We start from the raw sequence: 18,538 nt of genomic DNA on the forward strand, positions 1-18,538 counted from the left end.
TTTTTTTTTTTTTCGGTAGGAAGTAAAAGCAAAACTTTTTTTTTTTATTTCTTAATGCCCTAGAAGACTATGAGAAAAGGAGGAGACACAGCAGGAGAGATGAGAGCTGAGCTTTGGCCCAGAGAGCAGAAGTGGATTTCTAAAGAGTGACGGATGGGACTGAGGGTTTAGGGCTCTTGCCTTGCTTCCCAGTCTGGGGCTCTGGGAAGATGTTGCTGTGTAGAGGGTGGGGAGGTCCTGTCCTAACATGGGACAGCCTAGCCTCACGTAGAGAGGGAAGAAGAGTAAGCAGACAGGGTCTCTGTTCCTCCTGTGCTTCATCTCATTCTCGTGCAGCATGAAGCCTGAGATGAAGGCCCTGACTTCTTGATAGACAACCTGCCATGGGGAGACGGAGGACGCCACAGAGACTTAGGGCTTGAGGGGTCTCTCAAGTGGGAGCTGAGGGCACAGCAAATAAGCAAAGGGAGTGATGGCAGGTGTTCCCTGGGAGCACTGCCTGAGTCAAAGAAAGGGACTCAAAGTTCATCAACCACAGATTTCAGCTCCAAGGCCAGAAGAGCACTCAGGGACACAGGACACTGGGCTGGAGGTCAGCAGATGCCTGGCCATGCAAACTCAAGGACCAGCATGCATCCAGGTCTCTCCCTGCCCATGGTATCATTAGAATGCTAAAGCTACACATGTTGCTGCCTGTCCCCTTCTATACTCTGTACACCTGGTCAGAAAGAAGCAGAGGACGGGAAAGGCTCTTTGAGAGACTGAACATTTTTATTCATGAGGGACAGAGCACAACCAGGAAGGAATGTTGAAATGATTAAGTCAGAATCAGCTTTAAACCGACCTGGATGTTTAGCTTATTTGCCTTTGCTACCCAGAAGGAATACGAGATCATCAGACACAGATAAAGACATTGCATTTTCTCTGCATATCTGAGCTGTTTTGTGCATTACCATGTGCAATTTTGTGATAACCATGGCAACCTCCAATTTGGTCTCCCTGCAGTTTCTCACTTCCTGTTATGCATTTTGCACTCTGCAGATGGTGCTATCTGGCTAAAGTGTCAATCTGATCACATTATTCTCCGGATTAAAAAACATCCTTCCTTGACTTCCTTTCACCCCTAAGGTAACATTAAAACCTTAACATGGCTTATAAATAAATCCGTAATATGGTAGATGCTGGCAGTGCTCGGCATTCACCTCAGTCCTGCTGCAGGAACCACCGACTGCGATTTCCTGTCATCTGCACTTTCCTCTGGCCTCAGCAGCGTGTTGGGTGTAAACACGGGACAAGCCAGAACTGCTGGGGAGTTAGTACCGCAGGAAGCAGCCCTCATCTCTGCAGAATGGGAGGAGGTGGTGAGATGCCCTGGCTTCCTCCTGCCTCGGTTAGGACACTTGGAGGCACATCTCGCACTGTCTTCCAGAGTGCCCCGGTGGGATTACCTTCCAGGTGTCCACAGTGGTGAGTGGCTTGACAATGCTCCACCCCTTTCCCTGTTTCATGTCTCTACTTTCCTGCTTGTTTTATGGGATTGTCTCCCAGGTAAACTTCTTATATTCAAATAGAATTCTCCAGGGTTTCTCCTCGGAGAACACAAGATAGGTGATCGTACAATTTATCAACCTGCACAGTCCTATTTTTAGAGTAAAAGTGGGCACTGCGAGTAACATACACTTGTCCTGGCAGGAGTAGCTTGGGTCTGTCCCAGGCAAAGCGGGACATGTGGCCCTGCTGGTAAAGCCGCCTTTGATTGGAATCCTGCTTACACTGCGGCATTTTTATCACACGCCTTTTCACGTCCTACTTTCTACTATTCTGAATGCAACTTGCTGTGGTTCCTCAAATTTCCCTCATAGCATATTGCGTTTCCAAAGATGTCACAACTGTAACTCCCATGGCATGTTTCTTTACAATGTGACCTGGCTACGATGCCACCAAGAGGTAGGGTCTGCTTCCTCTCTCTTGGAACATGGGCTGGAACCCAGATTTTGGTCAATAGCATGTGGCAAGAATGGTGGCTCTTAGAGACCTCCACTTTCTACGTTTGCTGTTTGGAAAGCTCCTTCCTGGAGCCCAGCCACCATGCCGCGAGGTAGCCCAAGCAGCCATGATTTGGAACCCTTGCGGGAGAACTGAGCCCCTGGCTTGCGGCCCCAGAGAGCTCCTGTGCAGCCAGCACTTGCTGCCAGCCACGTGAGTGAGGCTATTTTGGACTATCCAGTCATTCTTACACCTCGCCCGGAGTCATGAAGTAGAACCACTACCCTGCCAATCCATAGAATTGCCAGAAATAATGAACTACTGTTTTGAGCCACACAGTTTTGGGTGGACTGCTGTGTAGAGTGGAGAACTGACCTCCCCCATCCTTATGGTTTCTACTTCAGTCCATTGGTTTACCCAGATCATTCTAACTCATCATTAGGGACCCAGCTTCTGTGTTACCTCCTCTAGTATGCCTTCCCCCACTCCTGGACTAGCTCAAGTGCCCTCCCTACTTGCTCCCAAAGAATCCTATACTTCTTTTTTTTTTTTTTTTTTGAGACGGAGTCTGGCTCTGTCGCCCTGGCTGGAGTGCAGTGGCCGGATCTCAGCTCACTGCAAGCTCCGCCTCCCGGGTTTACGCCATTCTCCTGCCTCAGCCTCCTGAGTAGCTGGGACTACAGGCGCCCGCCACCTCACCTGGCTAGTTTTTTTTTTGTATTTTTTAGTAGAGACGGGGTTTCACTGTGTTAGCCAGGATGGTCTCGATCTCCTGACCTCGTGATCCACCTGTCTTGGCCTCCCAAAGTGCTGGGATTACAGGCTTGAGCCACCGCGCCCGGCCGAGAATCCTATACTTCTTTCCATGTATCCCACCCTCTTTTTACTTCTAATTGCCTTTCCATTACCTTCTTTTCCAGAAACTTAAGCTCCAAAAATGTGACCCAGTGCATATTGATACATTGTATGATCACCTATCTTGTTTTGGGTTCTCCCAAGAGAAACCTCTGAGAACTGGATTTGAATATAGAAAGTTTCCAAAGGCAGAAACTGTGCCTGTCTTGGACCCTAATGATGTTCCAGGGACTTATACAATGCCTGGCGTCTGACCTATGATGAGTGTACATTTGCTGATTACGGCGAAGTAAAAAAACTAGTATTTATTACACACATACTTTGTGGCAGAGACTGTGCTACTTTCTAAACATGTATTATTTTGCTGAATCCTGTGACATACAGACCATTACTATTCCTATTTTACACATGAGAAAACAAACACACACAAAGTTAAGTAACCTGACAAAAGTCATACAATTGGCAAATGGTAGAGTAAGAGATTGTATTAGGTTGTCCTTGCACTGCTATAAAGAAATACCTGGGGCTGGGTAATTTATAAGGAAAGAGGTGTAATTGGCTCACAGTTCTGAAGGCTTTATAGGAGGCATAGTGCTGGCATCTGCTTCTGGGGAGGCCTCAGAAAGCTTCCGATCATGGCAGAAGGTGAAAGTGGAGCAGGCAGGGTACATGGCGAAAGCAGGATACAGAGAGTGTTGGGTGGGGGAGGTGCTACACATTTAAACACCCAGGTCTTGTGTGAACTCAGAGTGAGAGTTCACTTATCACCAAGGAGATGGCCCAAGCCATTCCTGAGAGATCCACCCCCACGATCCAAACACCTCCCACCAGGCCCCACCTCCAACACTGGAGATTACATTTCAACACGAGATTTCGGTGGGGACAAACATCCAGACTATATCAGAGGTCAAACCCAAGGGTGAGAGAGCAAAGTCTGCCGTTAAGTCAGTCCTTATGCATCAGTCAGGACAGGCGAGGCTCTGGCACAGTAACAAATAGCCCTATAGTTTTGGTGGCTTAACAAAGCCAAGAGTTTTTTTTTTTTTTGAATCTCTTGCTATATGTTCATCACAAGTCAAGAGTTTTCTGTTCACTGTAGTCACAGAGGGACCCAGGCTTATGGAAACAATCACTGTCTTAGGCTTGTCAGTCATTGTGCCAAAGGGATAAAAGGACTCTAGAGGGTTTTGTGTGAGTGCTTAAATGTTCTAGCCTGGAAATCACACAAATCTTTTCCATTCATAACTCTGGCCAGAAATAGTCTGTGAGCAGCATGCTTATCACAGTATACTATTTCACCAACAAATGAAGATCTAAGTATGTCATTTCCTTCTGTGTGAAGAGGCTTTGCCAGAGTTCCAGAAAGTTTTAGAAAGCCCTAGAAAAAGAACTTTTTAATCAATAAAAAGTCATGTAGGATCATGATACTCACAATTTAGATTATAATAGAAATAATATAGTGGCTACTAGGAGGCTCATCTTCTATTGGAGTTGCTTTGGATAATGGTAGTTTGGGGAATAGGATCTGAGACCAATATGACTTACAAACTCTAGTCAGTTCACATGGATAGAAGTTCACTTTATTTTTAACCACCCAAGACATCGCCACTGACAACCAGTAATGGTCAGCAAAGCAACAATGACACTGCACTAGTATTCAATTTCTTTCTAAGCACAGCTTCTCAAGTTTACACAGAGAAGCTACTGTCTTTTTATTACAGAATATATCTACTTCATTATGGTTTTATATTACTCTGATTTAAAAAATCAGAAATAGTTAATAGTTAATTTGAAGAACAGAAATAGTTAATTTGAAGAACAATTAATTAAAGAGGGCTCAGAAATAAAATTAAAATGCATATTGCCATCTTGGAAACAGAGGTTGTCTATGTAATTACACAATTCACAGTGATGTGGTGATCACTGTACATTGATATTCTTCTAAATTCATGTCTATCATCATGCATCATGACAGTGTTTTATATCAAGGAACCCTAAATGTTATCCTCCTAGTTGCCAAGGGAACAGGAGACCCTGCTCTACTATAATATTGCATTTCCACCTTTTTAATTAAGAAAATTAGTCCCACCACAAATCTTAAAGTTTCAAAGGTTATTTAGGCTATATCTAATCTGGTTTTACTCAATCCAGATAACTCCTTAATATAGAGGGCACATTTCTGTTTAGCCTTTGTTGAACATTCTCAGTAATAGAGAGTTCATTACCTCAAAGTAGAGGCCACTCACTTTTGAAAAGCTCTAATTGCTAGGAAATTCTTTCTTATATGGAGCTGAGATTTTTCTCTTCATATATTCTGCTTTTGGTCCATATCTTCTGCTTTTGCTTCATATCTTCTGCTTACTCAGTCTTGCTGAGTAAGCCTCAACTAAGTCTAATCCACCCTGCATGTGCCAGTTACCAAAGATGGAAAATTGATTCTCCCGTCTCTCAAATCATATATTTTTCTGACCAGACATTCCCAGGTCTTCTGACATTTCCTTTACGGGTCTTGTGTCTATCTGGTTTTCTCCTCAGTTGACTAATATCCTTGCTGTGGACATGATTCTCATACTAATGTGGTTCAGAATCATGTTCATTTAAGAATCCATCACCATGGAACATTGCTTGTACTAGACTTTCCATCAAACCAATTTCCTAAGTTTTTTCATGATACTGGGGGTCTCCCAACTTCTACTTAAGTGATTGTGTATACTTTTTGATCTAAGTGCATCAATTAAGTTTATTTCTATTACATTTCATCTTATTATTTTTATCCCATCTTTCTAGCCTGTCAATATGGCTTTGAAATGCTTTTTATAATCCATCATATTAACCATCCCTCTCAGCTTCGTGACATTTGCAAACTTAATAAACATGCTATTTGTGTCTTTCTCCAAGGCATTAAAAGAGATGTTGACAACAACATGAGCAAACAGAACACCCCACTTTCAGTTTCAAGTTACATTTTTCTTTCTTGAAGATTTCTTGAGAGATTATTAAATGTGTTGCTGAAGGATAAAGGCTATGACATCACTTGGCCGGTAAAAGTTGGATGGATATGAGGGATAAAAGATGGACATAACTAGGTCTAGTGAGATTTCTCCTTTGTGAACCTTTGCTGATTGCTAATGATTCTGAATTCCTTCTAGAAGCATTCAGAATTATGTAAGAATCCATTCTAAAAGTTTGCTGTTGGTTGGCAGTGATCACACTACTATTTCTTGAATATACATCCTCCATCCTCTTTATAAAGATCACTCTTGTCCTTGATTAGGTAACCTTTCTTTCATCCTTTTTATGTGTCCCTTTTTGAGCAGCACTCATCAAAGAGCTCAGTGTGAAGTCATCTTAGGTATTTAGAGCCATCTTCTCCTTCTTTTATAGAATCAGTTTCAGAGTAGCAGTTTCTGAGTAGCAGAAACTGATCCTATAAAAGTAAAGCAACAACTCTGGAGCATGAAACTCCAGGGGGTTTCAAAACCTGGCTAGAGTACGTATCAGTTGCAAGTTCAATACTGTATGTCTGCATAGATGGATTTTTACACAGCTGGGGAATGCAAATGGGTTGTCTTTCGCTGCAGTCTATGTTTTCAAAGAGACATTTAAGCATCTTCCTCCTCAGTCCTGCCCCTACGAAATGATCAAATATCAAAGGAGTATTGGCTTGAAGGGGTGGCCAATGATGAGTTTCTCAAGCACCCACATGTCTTTTTGGGGTCTTCACTGTGACCCCTTTAATTTTATTAACAGAATTTTAGTTTCAGAGTAGCAAGGACCTTGTCCTTGCTTCCTCACCATTCTGGAAGATGCAGGTGTTATCAGGAAGCAAAGCATAGGTCTTGGGTCACAAATCACGCTTTTCAAATCTCAGCATCACCACTGACCAGCTGAGTAGCTTGAAGCCAGTGGTTTTCAACTGCATGGTAATTTTTCCCACCTGGGGGACATTTAGCAATGTTAGAAGACATCTTTGGTAGTCACAACTTGGTGTATTAATTCTATCTAGTGGGTAAAGGCCAGGGAGGATGCTAAACATTCTGAAATGCATAAGACAGCCCCATAATAAAGAATTTTCTGACCCAAAATATCAAGAGTTCTGCTGTTGGGAAACCCTACTTTAAGAAACAAACTTAATCATTTTGAGCTTTAGTTTCTTCTTCTATGCAACGAGGGTAACAACGATCTGTGGTGGTACGAGAAACGCACACAGTACTGTACTTATAGCATATAACGTAATAACTGGCATGTAGCCAGCATAAAAAATGGTAATTGTTTATGTATTAGGCATTGTGTTGTATATGTCTTAAGATGTTATTAGCCTAATATTAAAGGAGTAGTCCAATTACTCCACAAGTATTTTTTGAGCCCTTTCTGTATACTAGGCACTGATCAGACTGCTGCAAATAGATTAGTCTCAAAAAAAAAAAAGTCTTTGCCCAACAATCTCTGCCCTCAGGGAGCTAACAACCTACAAGTAGGCATTTGTATTCCCCGTTTTGCCACTGAGAGAACCCAGGCTCTGAGAGGTTCAACTAAAAAAGCAGCATGGTCAAGATTTCAACGCTAACAGAGGTAGAACTGGATTTCAGTCTAACCAGCTCTGCTCGATTCTATAGTCCACATTCTTTCTACCCCATGATTGTCAGGTGCCTACTTTTAGCCTGTGAGACATGTGAGGACTGCAGCTCTCACCTCTGTGCTAATCTTACCGATTCTGTTAGGATGATCATCCATACCCTTTCACCCTGCAGTATATGTCTACAATGACATTCTGATATTCTTTTTTTATATTTCATTTCATTTTTTTGAGATGGAGTCTCGCTCTGTTGCCTAGGCTGGAGTGCAGTGGTACAATCTCAGCTCACTGGAAGCTCTGCCTCCGGGTTCATGCCATTCTCCTGCCTCAGCCTCCCGAGTAGCTGGGACTACAGGTGCCCGCCACCACGCCCAGTTAATTTTTTTGTATTTTTAGTAGAGACGGGGTTTCACCATGTTAGCCAGGATGGTCTCGATCTCCTGACCTCGTGATCTGCCTGCCTCAGCCTCCCAAAGTGCTGGGATTACAGGCGTGAGTCACCGCGCCCAGCCTACAATGATATTCTTTCTGTTTTGTTCCCCTTTTACTCTTTATTAATTCAACAAATATTTACTGAGCACTTGCTCCTTGTTAGTATATGGTGGAACTAGGAGATGCTATCTTGGTCTGTAGGGAGGTCATGGCTTGTAGGGATGAGACCAAGGACCCATGACTGGAGTCCTAACTACTCACATGCGTGACACCATTTCCATCTTGGAATTGTGGACCTCCTTACAGGTGTTTATGTGTACTTTCTGTAACTCGCTGCCACATGCACAGTTACCTAGTTTGTGTATGCAGCAACATTTTCCTTGGGTGTACAAAAGATTCAGGGTGTAACCGTCATGTATCTGAGGCTCATGGTATACTTTTAGCTTTGCACAGATTGATGTCACGGTACATTCTTAGTTGTAGAAAATGTGACTTTATGATGTTATTTGTTCATGACCTTGAAGGTCCATGCCATACAGTATATTGTAATTGTGCTGAAATGTGAATCTAGTTACACAACCTGAAAAACAGAGGAACCAGAGAGTATTACTCATAGTGACAGAACCAGAAATCATCCAACATTCCCATCAAAATTTGACTTTGTAGGTTCCACAAAGTAATAAAAAGTCTATTTTTTTCCAGGTATGTTTATAGCTGATGTTACTTTAGGAATATGATAGTGTAGTATCTTTAGGAACATCATTGTATCATGGCGTAGAGTTTGTTTTGATGGAATCATATGGTTCTGAAGAAGCACTTAACATTTTAAAGCATTCTTGACTGAACCGTGCGAGTACCTCTGGTGGAAAGCAGGTACTCACCAAAATCTCAGATGCGTGACTTATGAATTCCAAGGCCCTACTCCACTACACAGCCACTTTTTGTTGCTAACTGATGGCATCACTCAACTTTCAAATACATCCCTCTGCTGGAGCTTGACCATGAATTTTGTTTGTTTGATGTACTTAAGAGTCTGGACTCTCTTCAGAGAGACCTCACTTCCAAACTCTACTTTGCCAATATTAGTTGAGTAACTTTTGTCAAACTGACCTTCTTCTGCTTCAGTTTTCTCATCCACAAAATGAGGTTCATAATCAGGGATCTCATTTCATTGGATTGTTGTGACGTTAGTTTCTTATGTTTACACATGTAACATGTAATGTCACAAAGTCTCTTCTTGTTCACAGACAATAAAAGTGGTGATAAGATCTGTAAAAATCCAGCAACTATAGAAAATGCTGGAGAAAATTTGGATAAAGACATCAGGGTGAGGTAATCCAAAGCTAGATCTGAGACTGTGCCTGAGTGCTGTTTTCAGGATGTAAAGGATTAAGCAGAAGCTGTTTAATTATCTTTCATATTGTACAATATCTAAGGCCCAATGATCAATATATCTTAGCCCTCATTTGTTTTCCAGTTCCACCCTTTGATTTATCACTCGCCACTCCCCACTGTCTTGTTCACTGAGTGTGTGGTCTTGGGCTTCATGCACACGCCTGCTTTCCCCGTCTTCTGGAAGCCTCTGTCACCAACCGGACTGGTGTGTTTCTGGTTCTAAACCCAGGAATCCTTTTTGTTCTTGACCACTTTCTGGCACAAGATATAGACTTTATCCCTCAACTGGTCAACCTCAGCACTTACCACCTGCCCAAGTAGTCCTCTCTGTCTTTCTCTTTGTATTCTAGATTAACTGCCACAGGGATCACAGCACAGTGAAGAGCTCCCTTGGTATCTGATTGCCTGAGTTCAAATTTTCATTCTGCCACTGATTAGCCAGGTGGCCAGGTTATTTAATCTCTTCATGGTTCTGTTTTCTCATCTAACAAGTGGAGATTATAATCTCAACTACCTCATACAATTGTGATGAAGACTGAGTGGGCTAATATCTATAAAGTGCTTAAAATGGAGCCTGGCCTACAGTAAATCTCACATAAGTGCACAACATTATTATTGTTATAAGTATTTTTATTTTTATTGAGACAGAGTCTCGCTCTGTCGCCCAGGCTGGGGTGCAGTGGCGTGATCTCGGCTCATTGCAACCTCTGCCTTCTGAGTTCAAGCCATTTTTCTGCCTCAGCCTCCCAAGTAGCTGGGACTACAGGTGCCCGCCCCTATGCCTGGCTAATTTTTTGTATTTTTAGTAGAGAGAGGGTTTCACCATGTTAGCCAGGATGGTCTCGATCTCCTGACCTTGTGATCTGCCCGCCTCCACCTCCTAAAGTGCTGGGATTACAGGCGTGAGCCACCACGCCCAGTCTATTATTTTTATTATAGGTTCAGTCTCCTGCTCACTCCTCATTTTGTGACCCCTGCCCCATGTTTTTAAGTGAGCATTTTTACCATTAATGCTATTCTGATCACTTCTACCCACTGGCTGCCGAGTGTCCTCCCTCCCACCTGTACATCACCACCATCTTACTGTTTTCATTGCAGTTCATAGTACACATCCTCGTATTAACAAAATGCATTGACTTCACATTAAATATATAAAAATACGTCACCAATCATATCGATATTTTAAAAATGGAGGGTGTAACCTTCACGTATCTGTGGCTCACGGTACATTTTTAGCTTTGCACAGTGCTAATCTCCTCTAGTGAAGAGAAGGACACGGAGACTCGGATTCACAATCACACGGGGGAAGGGTGTTCTGTCACACTGTTACATTCCTTACTGGCCTTCTCATCTGCATATGATATCAAGGCACTTTCTTACCAGAGGAAGACAGAATCATGTTGATATGCTTTGACAAAAGAAATGTTAAGTTACATATTGCTAGTAGGTAGAGGTTTGTAATAAACCAAATTCTACATAGAGAAACCTGGAGCAGACTTGCATTTGCTTGGGTTGTAGTTTATGCCACGCGCCAAACAACCCTGGTTCCATTACCATCGTTGATCTAGAAGCCCCCATGACCAATCACAATTTTTTTCTTTTTTTTTTGAGACGGAGTCTCGCTCTGTTGTCCAGGCTGGAGTGCAGTAGTGTGATCTTGACTCACTACAACCTCCACCTCCACGGTTCAAGCGATTCTCCTGCCTCAGCCTCCTAAATAGCTGGGATTACAAATGCCCGCCACCACGCATGGCTAAGTTTTGTATTTTCAGTAGAGATAGGGTTTTGCCATGTTGGCCAGGCTGGTCTCAAACTCTTGACCTCAAGTGATCTGCCCGCCTTACCCTCCCAAAGTGCTGGCATTACAGGCGTGACCCGCCATGCCCAGCCTAATCACAACGCATTTCAAAGGCGAATTAGCTTTAGAATGAGTTACATGAGCAATTTCCCCCAAAGATGATTTGCTGACGCTTCTCTTGTGCAACACCCAAAACAACCATGTAACTTTCCTGTACAGAGAAGATATTCATGACTGGCCCCAGTGAGAGAAATTTACCTGATAGTTTTAAAATCCAAATTCATATTACCCAAACAAATGTATTCTTCACACACAGTTATACCGAATGAACCACATTCTTACCTATAACTTTTCCCAGAAAGAGCGACTTGGGAGAATTGAAGAGGGTGTCGGAGGAACTTGGCAGATGGTAACTCACGGACGGATAATGATCGAGCTGCAGGAAGAAAACAAGAGACACTTTTAGAAGGACGTCACTACCCTGTGTGGAACCAAATAGTCCCTGTGGGGATGACATCACTCTTTGAACCCTGGTTTTCTGATATCTTATTTCATCAGCACTGACTCTAAAACACCAGCCCGAGAAAATGGAAACCCATCTCTTCCTTTGCTGGGGTTCTTTGAAAAAATTTGAGCATGGTAAGTAAAGATCCTTATGAACAGCTTTCCAGGTGATGTACATTTTCTGTGGATGATTTACCTACAGGATTAAGATCCAGGCTCATTTTAATGGAGTAAAATCTGCTTGACCCAATCTCCAGTGTCTCTGATACAGAATATGCCACATCTACAGCAATGAAGTTTTGCTGAAGCATTTTATTTTGTGATACGATCACACACACACACACACACACACACACACACACACACTCAAAAGCTGAGGGTCAAGTAGGGTAAACAGTCATGGTTTTCTCATTTATCCCAATGAGAATGATTTCTCCTGCCACAGGCAGGGGTGGTTGGGTGAGTCGGCAGCAGAGAGAGAAATGCAGCTGTTGGGAACAGTGCACAGACAATGACCATGGGAGCGACACACATTTCTGATTCTGCCGCCCGTGGACAAAGTGTCAATGGTGGTGTCAGAATCACTGGCCTTGTCCTTTCTGTCCCTATGTGACTTTTCCTGCCTCATATTTTCAGCTGTCTTTTTATCACCCATATAGTCTAGGTGTGTTTCTCCAACCATGAGCTCTTAGAGCCTTCTGGGCCTTTCTTTGTGCCCACCTGTGGAAAACTTTCTTTTGTAAGAATTCCTTTTTTCTGAAGTGAGATTAATACATGCTGAGGTCAGCATGACGAGAGGTGTGGCTTATGAGAAAACACAGCATTGCTCTCCGACATGGGCATTCCCAAGGGGACCACGTCAATTGTGTAGACGAAGGAGACAGAACAAGCAGTAACTTGTTGAAGGCAGCAGCACAGACTCAGAAGCAGATATGCTCCTGAGTCCTTGCTCAAACTCGGCCTGATTAGGCAAAAAACTGTCCTTCAGATGAGCAAAGACGCTGGAAGCTAGCCGTGCTCTTGGGAGGAAGGAGAGAGTGGCAGGGAAGAAAGAGGGCAGGCAAGTGATCAATCTCATCACCACATTGAGAACCAGCTACTACAATGAATAATCATTCATTATTGACTGTCTGCAGCAGAATCTTGAAACTGCTTCCTAGAAACTTAGAGATCACTGCACAGTCAGGGTTAAGAGTCAAAGGGTCATCACATCTCAAGAATATTTTAGATTTTTTGGCCCACAGAACTGGTACAGTAGGTTTTTGTGCATGAGTAGTATTGCCACAAAAATCCAAGTCACCCCCACCCCCAAAAACTATTAAAGCAAACATTTGCATGCTTGGCTATCATTTTGAAAAGTTTTCTATAACGTCAAATGCATCATTAACGAAACAAACCAGGTGTGGTGGCTCTTGCTTGCAATCCCAGCACTTTGGAAGGCTGAAGCGGGTGGATCTCTCAAGTCCAGGAGTACAAGATCGGCCTGGACAATATAGTGAGACCCTCATCTCTACCAACAATTTTAAGAAGTAGCTGGGTTTGGTGGTGTGCACTGGTAGTCCCAGCTACTGCGAGAGGCAGAAGTGGGAGGATATAGCTTGAGGCCAGGAGGTGAAGGCTGCAGTGAGCTGTGGTCATGCCACTGTGCTCCAGCCTACGTGACAGAGTGAGACCCTGTCTCAAAGCAAACAAACAAAAACACTTATTCCGTCCAGATAATCTGAAATATTTAAAATCTCATATAGTTGTTTCTTTGGAGCAAAAGCTCTTCAGTTGCTGCTCTTAAATATTAGCTAGCTGCTTTGGTGCCATCTGATGGCCCACATGGGTAACTGCCACTGCACTTCTATTCACTTTCTTTTAAGCGGTTAAATGCAAAATGCCATTGTTAACCAATAGCCTACCTGGCAATGCCTTAGCGGGCGGTGATCTCCCCCTAATACTTCTAACAATTTAAAAACTAAATTTGTGGTCTGGGCAGTGGCTCAGGCCTGTAATCCCAGCACTTTGGGAGGCTGAGGTGGGCGGATCATAAGGTCAAGAGATCGAGACCATCCTGGCTAACATGGTGAAACCCCCGTCTCTACTAAAAATACAAAAATTAGCTGGGTGTGGTGGCACTCTCCTATAGTTCCATCTACTCAGGAGACTGTGGCATGAGAATCGCTTGAACCCAGGAGGCGGAGGTTCCAGTGAGCCGAGATTGCATCACTGCACTCCAGCCTGGTGACAGAGCGAGACTCCGTCTCAAAAACAAAACAAACAAAAAAACAAAAAAACACGAAATTTGTAACGAAGTTCTATTTTCTTAAAGAACTTTAAAAATGGATACAAATAAAATATGTTCATTACAAGAAATATAGATTTGCGGAAAAAACTGCTGATAATAAATGTTAATTTCTAATGTATTTTCTTTCAACTTTTTAAATACAAAGGGGATGGAACCCAAGTAACACATTGTTTTGTATATTTTTTAACCTGATGATATATTATGAATGTCTTTCTGTGTCAATAAATATACAACAAAATTCTATTTTCTTAACTTTAAAAATGGATACAAGTAATATATGTTCATTATAGAAAAAATAATACAGATTTGAAGAAAAAAACTGCCAACTGATAATCAATGTTAACTTTTAATGTATATTCTTTCAACTTTTTAAGTAAAAACAGGATGGAACCCAACTAACACATATTATGTTTTGTATATTTTTTAACTTGACGATCTATTATGAATGTCTTCTGTCTCAATAAATATACAACAAAAATCATTTGTCATGGATGACTAGTATTTCATTCTATGGATACACAGTTTAAAAGATATATTAAATTTCCATGTTTGGGTTTTTATATTTCTGTGTCCTCAGGCCCAATGCAGTGCTGGATACTTGGTGGGATCTCGATAATTGGCATTAACAGTTGTTAATGCAGCTCTTAAAGTCGTGAGCACGGAAGGGAAATCCGTCCTCAGGTGTGGTGTGACCCAAACAGTGGAGGTACCTTCCTTTCCCTGAATTGTTTCTGCGGGTCCAAACCAGAAGGACTTGGCTTTTTAGCAGCCATTTTATATTATCTTTGCTGAGCGATAGTAAAATAAAATTTCTGGTTGATCTCTGTAAGTGTATTCTCTTCCTATGTCTGCGTGGTTGATGGCTTGAACCAAAGTGCTACATTTTACATTTATTTATATAAACTTCTTTCGTTTTATTTTTTATTTTTTTGAGACAGAGTCTCGCTCTGGCGCCCAGTGGAGTGCAGTGGTGCAATCTCGGCTCACTGCAAGCTCCGCCTCCCGGGTTCCCGCCATTCTCCTGCTTCAGCCTCCCCAGTAGCTGGGACCACAGGCGCCCGCCGCCACGCCCGGCTAATTTTCTTTGTATTTTTAGTAGAGACGGGGTTTCACTATGTTGGCCAGGATGGTCTCGAACTCCTGACCTTGTGTTCCGCCTGCCTCGGACTCCCAAAGTGTTGGGATTACAGGCGTGAGCCACCGCGCCCGGCCACTTTTATCTCTTTTGTTTTGTAACACAATAATAGCCCACTCAGAGGTTTTTGATTGTTGATTCTGTCATCTTGCGTATCTGTGATCCCGCTTGGTTTTGACTTTTCTAAAAAACATAATGAACACGCCTAGCCTTAACTCATTGATGAAGTCATTAATTTCACAACAGTGAACAGGAACCTAAATGGGTCATGATGTACAGTTCTAATCCAAATTACCTGCTCAGTTAGGAAAATATGAGAAGTGACGAGGATATCCGGAAAGCCTTCAACATTCACAAAGATGAAGCTGCAGTGCCTGAGGAAATTCTCTAATAAAGGAGGGAAGGAGGAAAGTATTCTCCGATCAGTCTCTGATCTTACCACGAGCGAGGCGTCCTTACGTCTTCTCTCTCGCCTACTCCTGCCTGCCTCGTGCCTAAGAAGGCGGGGTGTGGCCGGAAGGGATGGGTGGGAGGGTGGGGTAGGTGGGTAAAGTGAAGAGGACCCTGAAGGAAAAGCGGCTCTGCAGCTGACGGCAGATGCTTTGCCGAGTGTTACCACCAGGTGGTGCTGTCCCCCAGCCGAACATAATTCAGAACAGCCACATGGAATCAGGGCTCTCCAGGACCTGGACCTGACCATGTGGCACAAGAGCATTCTGCAGTTTTGTCTGAATATGGAGATAAGGTGGGCGCAATAATGCCTCCAAAAGATAACGTCCTAATTCTCAGGACCTGAGAGCGCGTCACTTTCCCTGGCAAGCGGGGCTTTGCAGATGTGATTAAGATAACAGGGGAATTCTGGATTCCCTGGGCGGGTCTCAGGTCCCCACAAGGGTCTTTATAGGAGGGAGGCAAGAAGGTCACAGTGGAGAGAAGATGTGACAACGGAAGCAGAAGTTGGAGTGATGTGAGGAAGGGGCCGAGGAACGCTGGAGACTCTTAGAAGCTGAAAAAGGCAAGGAAACAGATGCTCCTCTCAGCCTGCAGAAGGCACCAGCCTTTCTGATTGACTTCAGCTGTTTGCGCTGACTGCACTTCTGGCCTCTGGAACTGTGAGAGAGTAAATGCATGTTGTTTTAAGTCCTTAAGTTTGTGGCGATTTGTTACAGCAACACTGGGAAACTAATACAAGAAATTTAGGAAAAAAAAAAAAAAGACCTTGTGCAACCCCAAACCAAAACATCCCTTTCTCCCGGCAATTTCTTCAATAACAGCGTTAGCGTTCTCCATTCTTCCTGCCTCCCAGATGAAATGCATTAAGAGGCCCAATAACTGAATTAGCCCTGCTTTTCTGAGAGCACCCAGTTGATAAGAGACACCTGCTTCCGTGAACCCTCCTCACCATAAGCCTGATTCCTAAAATAAACCCTTCCTGACTCTTAGAGCCACCCCGTCATTCTCTAAGGTATATGGGTTTCTTTGCGTCAATGATCAATCAACTTGTTGCTTCCTGGCTCCCAATGCACCCTTCAATATAAGCTCTATGATAAACAATGGAATTCCTGAAAGCATTTTGCTGTTAAAGTGAGCACAATGTCAAGCTTTCTCAGTAGCGTGCTCTGGAGGGACCCCGCAAGAGGAAGGCACTTACTGCAATTTCCAGCACAGGCTCCAGGAGGGGAATAGCAGAGGCTCTGCCCAGGGTGCGAGGACATGAGGTGAAGCCTGTCCAAGTCACAGGCCTGCAAGAGATCCCTCTGTGACCCTCGCGTCTCAGCCGTGGCAACCTGTCCACAGACCTCTGGACGTGTGTCTGAGCCGCCCTGGTAGCCCCTCACTCACACCCCCACCGCCGCTGCCATTGCCTGTTCCCCCACCTGCACTCCGGAAGGCAGCCAGCCTGTTGCTCCCCCAGCCAATCCAGACCAGCTCCAGCTTGGCCAAGCAGGCGGAGTCCCTTCTCCAGCAAGGTCCTGAAGGGCTTCAGAACGTGCCATCTCCAGATATGCTGGCTTGGGATAGGGACAATTTTGAGCTAAAAGCACTTAAAAAACAACAGATGTGGCCGGGTGCAGTGGCTCACGCCTACAATCCCAGCACTTTGGGAGGCCAACGTAGGTGGATCACCTGAGGTCAGGAGTTCGAGCCAGCTTGGCCAACATGGTGAAACCCCGTCTCTACTAAAATACAAAAATTAGCTGGGTATGGTGGTGCGCACCTGTGGTCCCAGCTACTTGGGGGGGCTGAGGCAGGAGAATGGCTTCAACCCGGGAGGTGGAGCTTGCAGTGAGCCGAGATGGCGCCACTGCACTCCTGCCTGGGTGAGAGAGTGAGACTCCGCCTCAAAAAAAAGAAAACAAAAAAGAAAGAAAGAAAAGCAACAGATGCACAAAGGACACTCTGACCTCGCCTTTTCTTCCTGAAAGCAGGAGATGAAACTTTCATATGGAAGATGCCCTCCCTCTACCAGGAAGAACAGAACATTCTTCTCTCCAGAGGCGGGGAGTTGAGGCCAAGAGAAATCGGTACAAACAAAAAGTGTTTTGACAGTTAAAAAGCTCTTGTTACAATAACCGTTGTCTTTAGTCTCTCCATATATTTAGTTACTTTTTCACAATTACTACTTTTTGTTCAACTCATTGCATAAGCACTTAGGCCTGGCTGCTTTTGGATCTTGGTGTTCCTGCGAAGACCCTCACCTGCCTGTAAACATCAGCTTGCGTTTCCTCTGTTAATCTCTCCTACCTCAACTTAACTCTCAGGCCCAGCTGGAGACTGTCAGAGGAGACAGGAGCAGCTTTGCCTCCACTACGGTCAGACACCCACTGAGGTTGTCCCTTCCTGGACAGGCTCCGTCAGCCCTAGGGGACCTCTAGGAAACTCTACAGGGGTTTCCTTACATCTTAGAGTTGCTGTTGGCCATAGTTAATGCTTCTGTTTTTCACCCCATTTTAACCGACTATGGTTTCCAGCTCCTGTTTCACTCTGACTGCTAAGCCCTCGCTGCAACAAGGGATAAACCCAACTTTGTCTGACTGCAGATACAGTTCTGGTCTTGGCTGGTGGGATTCAATAGCAGGAAAAAGGAGGAAACATGTATTGAGTAGCTGCTGTGTACAAGGCTTTGTGCTGGGCTTTTAATATGTATTATCTTATTGAATAGATATTATAGGCCGGGCGCGGTGGCTCAAGCCTGTAATCCCAGCACTTTGGGAGGCCGAGACGGGCGGATCACGAGGTCAGGAGATCGAGACCATCCTGGCTAACACGGTGAAACCCCGTCTCTACTAAAAAAAAATACAAAAAAAACTAGCCGGGCGAGGTGGCGGGCGCCTGTAGTCCCAGCTACTCGGGAGGCTGAGGCAGGAGAATGGCATAAACCCGGGAGGTGGAGCTTGCAGTGAGCTGAGATCTGGCCACTGCACTCCAGTCCCGTGACAGAGCGAGACTCTGCCTCAAAAAAAAAAAAATAGATATTAGATAGGTATGATCTTGCATCTTTGATATTATGAAGTGTCCAGTCATGGCTGGGCGTGGTGGCTCACACCTGTAGTCCCAGCACTTTGG

At 44.0% G+C, this 18,538-nt stretch overlaps 1 protein-coding gene across 1 annotated transcript in view; it reads right to left on the bottom strand.

Moving 5' to 3' along the window:
- Positions 1-18,538, bottom strand: part of CNTNAP2 (contactin associated protein 2) — a 2,313,133-nt gene that overhangs the window by 143,881 nt on the left and 2,150,714 nt on the right. Inside the window, exon 21 of the mRNA XM_033192342.1 lies at positions 11,385-11,478. Coding sequence (XP_033048233.1) covers positions 11,385-11,478 — 94 coding nt within the window. The remainder of the gene's footprint in view (positions 1-11,384; positions 11,479-18,538) is intronic.

This window comes from Trachypithecus francoisi, unplaced genomic scaffold, assembly GCF_009764315.1.
Source record: "Trachypithecus francoisi isolate TF-2019V2 unplaced genomic scaffold, Tfra_2.0 Lachesis_group4, whole genome shotgun sequence".
Lineage (NCBI taxonomy): Eukaryota > Metazoa > Chordata > Mammalia > Primates > Cercopithecidae > Trachypithecus > Trachypithecus francoisi.